A 7,231-nucleotide genomic window follows, 5' to 3' on the forward strand; every position below is an offset into this window, starting at 1 on the left:
AATCCAGAGAAGCTGCCATTGAAAATGAATAGGAAAAACAATAAACAAATATTCAAAAATACATGCTTCAAGGTGATACTAAAAACTTTATCCATTGAATTGTATTATAAACACTTCATTAATAAATGTTGAGAGCTTCAATGCCTCCCTAGAGCTTGATCAATACTTTTAGTCCTAATGTGGCTGTTAACTTTTTGTAGACCATGCAGTACTAAATTGTTCAGTTTATAAATTTGAAAGGTAACTAATTAACGTGTAGGTGACTCAACTGATGTAATGCCCCTCTTTAGCCTTGATCAATATCTGATTGTTTTTCAAGATTACAAGAAAGCTGAAAGGCAAGTAAAATCCATTTCAGATAAAATTTGTGTTGAATATTTCTTTTTACACAGTGGGACCACCTGTATTTGAGAGGTGGGTGAGGTAGGTTGTGCTCTATATGCAGTAAGTACATCTTCCTCATATTTGAGTCTAAAACATCTTACTATGCACAGAATAAAAATCAATTTGTGACCCCTATAAAAAGTGTTGGCATTGGTATAGCTATTGAGCTTTCACCATTGGCCCAAAGATATGCAACCCAAGTCATTTAAGCACATAATCTGAGATGACACTGTGGACTAGTTCTGAAGGAGTGCTGTGCTCTTGAGAGTAATTTTCTTTGGAGTTGCCCTGGTGTTCAACCAACAAGTTATCCCTCAACTAACTGTTAAAACAGTTTAATTGTTCATTTATTTCATTGTAGCACTATACTGGGTGAAAGTTGTTTTATTGCTACAATAGTGACTACATTTTAAAAGTAATTATTTGACTGTGGAACTGTTCAGGGAACCCCATGGTTCAAAAAATGCTAAATAAATGCACAATTTTATTTTAATTTATGTTTGTGAAAATAATTTGAATGAAATGCATTTATCATAATTGTTTGAGTCTGAAAATTCCTACTCAACATGAAAAATGGTGGAAACACTCAGAGTCTTTAAAATCTTCTGCCTTTGATGTGAAACACTAAGTTTCTCTTTCTGCAGGTGGTGTACGACCAACTGAGTGTTCCCAGCATTTTCTGTTTTTATTTCAGATTTCCAGCATCTGCTTTTTTTGATTTTTTTCATCCTTAATTGCTTGCAGCAGTGAAATAGTTTCATCACATAAACATAAGCTCATAGACCTAGGCCGATAGTCAGGTTTAGACTGAGGGATGTGTTTCCAGGAACTAGTTAATAAAATATTGAATACAATTTTTAAATAAAAACTTGAGAGCAACTACTGTTAGTTCCATACTACTCCTGCTGCTCCTCCCTTCACCTTGCCACTGTCCAAAATGCTCCTTCTTCATTATTAGCTCACTAGGAAGCCACTAATGATTAAATTTCACGCTGGATGTCTGGAACAATAGGTTCCCCTCCATAGCGGTGTCAAGCCCCATGCTAATGTTAATCCCAAAACCCTCTCCCAGTGCTATCAAACCCCAAAGACTGCTCTTCCCAACTATGCCACTCGCTCTCCCCAACTATGCTACTCACTCTCCCCAGGAAGACTAAGTACTCATCAACTACTATTAACTAATATTTTAACAAACAACTTGTATGTTTTAAGCTTCTTAAAATGATGAGAAATAAAAATTAGATTACCCATTTCCAGTTTTCAATTAGGATCACTTGCTTTAAAATCATGAAAGTTAATCCCCTGTGCACAGTGAAGAACATTAGAATACAGTGAATTGGGACTAGATTTTTAATTTAAGTATAATGAATCAGTAATCTTTATGGTCTGCCTTGCATGACAAAAATACCCCAATTACAAAGTTTCCTTTGACTAAATGACGTGATAACCCTACTGGTAATATATTGTAAATGTGGCAAAAACTATTTCTGCAGTATTTTTACCTATCATTGTAGTTAATCTTTCTCATTCAGCCCCACCAACTTCGAGCCTAACTGTTAATATACAGTTTTACATTGTTTCCAGCAAGAGAACACCACCAAAATTATCTCCACAATCCACTCAAGATGTATTCCAAAAGACACCAACAATTGCTTTATATGCTATAATCTTAACGTAGTGTTCAGATGATTCTTATACATTAAAATTGCATAATATCATTTGATTTATAATTGCCATCTAACTTCCAAAGAACTCAATCCAGATATTTTAATTGTACAAAACCATGCTCAATATATATGTACAAAAGGGTGCAGTAACATGGGTCAGATTTGTGTTTAGATGAGTAAGCAGGTAACTTAGTAATTCAGCATTTGTACTGTTGCTTGCATTCAGATTCTTTTCACAAATTAAATGTGGAAATTTTGTGCTCAAAATGTTTTCCCAGTGTCATCTATGATGTTGGACTGTCCCATTAAAACCCTGCATGTTGGCCTTTTATTAATCACATTAAAATGGATCTTCCCATTCATCATTCCACAAAATACAAACATACTGCAGTGTTGTAAAGAAAACAACATACAATGATTGTAAATTATTACTGTACCTACATTTAATCATGTTTGCACATTGATTGAATTCTCAACTGAAAAAAGGTGCCATTTATGTGTATGTTTAAAACTTGATCATGTTTCAGATGTTTAAGGGAATCTAGGGATATGGGTTAGTAAAAGATCAGCAGTGGTCTTACTGAATGTTACAGCAGGCACAAGGAACTGAATGATCTGTTTCTGCTTCTACCTACGTTCTTAAAAATAGTTTTTGTACACTTGTTATAAACTTAAAGTTCACCAGCAAACCTTTTTAATGGCCAATAACTATTTTGTAAATTATTATAGTTTTGCATTTTTTCAAATAGTTATAGTTTACTGCAGTGCAAATACTAATCATATTTGGAGCATATTTAATTTTCATATTTTTGTGCAAGACTGCAAAGTCTGTGTGTCCTTCATTGTCAGAAAGGGTATAGACAGACAAACCCCAAATGACTAAATTTAATTCTCAGATACTTCGGTTTATAACTGTGGGGGATTCTGGAATAGTTCTCTCAATTAGCTTGGATCCCCTTTTCTAAATTAAGCATATATATTCCTATCCTGGCAATAATAATTGATCAGAAGTGCATATTTCATTTTATTTATGCTTTAATTTGTTTAAATTCCAGATTGATTTCCTGAACTCTGTGATAGTGGATTTACAAAGAAAGAATGAACAACTGAAAGTGCAGCTAGAAAAACTGGCTGAGGCATCCCTTAATGGCAATGTTGCTGATGATGTAAACAATTTTGGCAGGTAAGATGAAATACTCATTAAATGTCTTATGAATTTAGTGAGCACAATATGTATTTCACTGGGTACCCACTGATATTAAACTATTGAGAGATGGAAAGACAAGCGGTCAGGATAACTGGATGTATGCAATTGCCTAACATATGTTTCAAGAAGGGCACATATTTGAGAGAGAGATGCTTGGCTTTGGAATAGTCTATGAAGCAGGAAAGAAGACCTAAAGGTATGGAAATAAAAGAAAGCAGGTGTGAGAGGGTTCATGGTCAATTATTTGCAAATGTAGCTACCTGAAAATGCAGTATATTGAAAATCCACCTCCACCTTGGTAGGTGCTGAATTTGTAATAAGTTCACAAAATATGACAATTGTACAGTTGTGCAGAGAGCTTACTAAAATGTAATATTTAGCATAACAGTGGCAAAGAATGTGGGGATAAAAATAAGAATCACACTTTCCAAAACAAGAAGATCAAATGAGCCTTTCATACTTTCTCTGTCAACTTGATGTTTCCACCTTCAAGCAAGGGGCACAGAAATCTGATTTATGGATTTTCTGAAGAATTAAAGAGTACTGTGATTACTATGCTAAATGTCTTCTTTGCAGCTTGGATGGGACGCAAACAAAGAAGAAGCCACCACCACGTCTCTTTTGTGACATATGCGATTGCTTTGACCTCCATGACACTGAGGATTGTCCCACACAAGCACAGATGTCTGAATTTCCTCCACATTCTACTTACCATGGCAGTAGAAAAGATGAACGCCCCTATTGTGACATCTGTGAGGTATTTGGGCATTGGACAAACAACTGCAATGATGATGAGACCTTCTAATACACCACTCCACCCTAGATATGGTGTATTTTTTTTGTGTAGATCTGCAGTTTTTGTTTTTCATTTCTGCTTAAATATCATATTTCTCCTTTCATTACTCTGTACTGCACATCCTTATAACTCCATTTATTACTGTACCACTATTAACTAACTTTTAAAAATAGCTTCTACAGAACAACTAATTTGAATTATGATTTGGTGTACAAAACTGTAGCATTTGAAATTATTTGCTTGATTGTCAGACTTTGTATAAAGAGTGTGAACATTATATTGATTTCTTACTGAATGTAAAATATATGTGGGAAATTAGGCTGATGAACTTGTATATACCTTTTGATTTATTTTTGCCCAAAGTAATTTACTCAGAAATCAACATATGGATGTTGAATATTTTTCTTTCATTTCTAAGTTTGGGTATTGAAATGAATGTATAGTGTAACAATTGTTGCAGGGAGAAGGTATTATGTAAAGACAGTATTAACCCAAACACTGTGTGTATTGTGTCAACTTTAATAAATTATTACCTTTGATGTTTTGATTGACATGGTCTGTACATGATGCAGTTTGTTTAGTTCAATAATTGCTGTAAATTTCCTGTTATATCTTACACCATCTTTAAGAATTTTATTGTTGACTTTTGTGTAGTTGGCGTGGCTTTCTCCAGGACCACATGTCTCCAGACCTCATCACAGCATTAGTCCAGAAACGAACCAAAGAGCTCAGTGAATGCCCTTGACAAAACAGTATTTGAGTCTGGAATCAAGGAACTCTGGTAAAACGGAAGTCAGTGCCAGCTAAAAACACTTAAGAAGCTTGACACCTTCTAAGCCAAAGCACCCTAATCATGCAGACTCACCACCTCCAGTGGTTGCTTTGTATACCATCTACAAAAGGCACTGCAATTACTTTCCATGAGTATGGCACAGCTCGTAGAGACCCAGGTTCAATGCTGACCTCAGGTGCTGTCCTTGTGAAGTTTGCACGTTGCTCCTGTGACTGCGTCATTTTCCTTCGGGTGCTGTTGTAAAATAATACATCCCCAGTGTGATGGTGAGTGGTAGTATCTGGGGGAATTTCATTGGGGAAAAGATGGGATTAATACAGGATTAGTGTAAATGGGTGGTTGGCACGGAGTCAGTGGGCTGAAAGGCCTCTTTCCATGCTGTATCTCCCTCTGATTCTTTGCTCTGACAGCACTTCTCTACCACTGAAAAGGACAAAGGAAACGCCACTGCCTGCAGGCTTCCTTCTAAGTCCACACCATTGGAAATGTATCACTATTTATTCTTTGTCACTGGATCTGTACACTGGAATTCCCTATTCAACGGCATTGTGGGAGGACTTTCCTCAAGACCTGTAGCATTCAAGAGTTGGTAAATTGGTTTATTATTGTCACATGTACCGAGGTACAAGTGAAAAACTTTGTTTTGCATGCCATCCATACAGATCATTTCATTACATCAGTACATTGAGGAAGTACAACGGAAAACAAAAACAGAATGCGAAATAAAGAAAACAGAATAAAGTGTTACAGTTACAGAGAAAGTGCAGTGCAGGTAGACAACAAGGTATTGGTTTATTATTGTCACTTATACCGAGGTACATTGAAAAACGTCTTGCATACCGTTCATACAGATCAATTCATTACACAGTGCATTGAGGTAGTACAGGGTAAAATAATAACAGAATACAGATTAAAGTGTCACAGCTACAGGGAAGTGCATTGCAGGTATACAATAAAGTGCGAGGTCAAACAAGGTAGATTGTGAGGTCAAGAGTCCATCTCATTGTATAAGGGAACTGTTCAATAGTCTTATCACCATGGGATTGAAGCTGCCTGATGGGAGAAGAGAGAATGACCCAGCTGGGTGAGGTCTTTGATTATGCTGGCTGCTTCACCAAGGCAGCAAGAGGTACAGACAGGGTCCATGAAGGGGATGCTGGTTTCCGTGATGCGCTGGGCTGTGTCCACAACTCTCTGCAGTTTCTTGTCCTGGGCAAAGCAGTTGCCGTACCAGGCCATGATGTGTCCAGATAGGATGCTTTCTATGGTGCATCAATAAAAGTTAGTGAGTGTCAAAGGGGACATTTCAAATTTCTTCAGCCTCCTGAGGAAGCAGAGGCACTGGTGAGCTTTCTTGGCTGTGGCATTTACATGGTTGGACCAGGACAAGCTATTGATGATGTTCACTCCCAGGAACTTGAAGCTCTCAACCCTCTCGACCTCAACACCATTGATGTAGACAGGTGCATGTACACCGCCCCCTTTCCTGAAGTCAATGACCAGCTCTTGCTTTGCTGACATTTGAGGAAAAGGTTGTTGTCATGACACCATGTCACTAAGCGGTCTATCTCCTTATCATTATTTGAGATACAGCCTACTATGGTGGTATCATCTGCAAACTTGTCAGATGGAGTTAGAGCAGTCTGACCACGCAGTCATGAGTATATAGGGAGGAGAGTAGAGGGCTGAGGACGCAGCCTTGTGGTGCACCAGCATTGAGAATAATCATGCTAGAGGTGTTGCTGCTTATTCTCACTGATTGCGGTCTGTTGGTCAGAAAGTCAAGGATCCAGCTGCAGAGGGAGGTGCTGAGTCCCAGGTCTCTGAGTTTGGTGATGAGTTTGCTTCGAATTATAGTATTGAAGGTGGAGCTGTAGTCAAACAGTAGTCTAATGTAGGTATCTTTACTGTCCAGATGCTCCAGAGATGAGTGTAGGGCCAGGGAGATGGCGTCCACTGTAGTGGGTCGAGGTTGTCTGGGAGACTGGAGTTGATGTGTGCCATGACCAGCCTCTCAGCACTTCATGACGGTTGATGTCAGAGCTACTGGTCGGTAGTCATTAAGGCACGTTACCTTGTTTTTCTTAGGTACCGAGATGATAGTGGTCTTCTTAAAACAGGTGGGAACCTCAGACTGAAGCAGGGAGAGATTAAATATGTCTGCAAATACCCCTGCCAGCTGGTCAGCACAAAATCTGAGTACACAGCCAGGGACACCATCCGAGCCAAATACTTTCCTCTGGTTCACTCTCCAGAAGACTGATCCTCGATGGTGACAATGGGTTCAGTTGCATTGGAGGCTGCCAGGGTGGGTGGTGACAATCCACTCCCCTTCTGTTCAAAATGCACAGAATGCATTAAGCTTATCAGGCAGGGATGCGCTG

The 7,231-nt window shown here is 38.3% G+C and overlaps 1 protein-coding gene across 6 annotated transcripts in view; it reads left to right on the forward strand.

Annotated features, from left to right (window-relative positions):
* clip1a (CAP-GLY domain containing linker protein 1a) overlaps positions 1 to 4,605 on the forward strand; it is a 125,720-nt gene extending 121,115 nt beyond the window's left edge. For all 6 annotated transcript variants that reach the window (XM_052031875.1, XM_052031871.1, XM_052031872.1 and 3 more), the window contains 2 exons: positions 3,107 to 3,234; positions 3,835 to 4,605. In XM_052031875.1, coding sequence (XP_051887835.1) covers positions 3,107 to 3,234; positions 3,835 to 4,063 — 357 coding nt within the window. In that variant the 3' untranslated portion in view covers positions 4,064 to 4,605. The remainder of the gene's footprint in view (positions 1 to 3,106; positions 3,235 to 3,834) is intronic.
* The last annotated feature ends 2,626 nt before the right edge of the window (positions 4,606 to 7,231 follow it).

The sequence above is a fragment of the Pristis pectinata genome, chromosome 17 (assembly GCF_009764475.1).
Source record: "Pristis pectinata isolate sPriPec2 chromosome 17, sPriPec2.1.pri, whole genome shotgun sequence".
Taxonomy (NCBI): Eukaryota; Metazoa; Chordata; class Chondrichthyes; order Rhinopristiformes; family Pristidae; genus Pristis; species Pristis pectinata.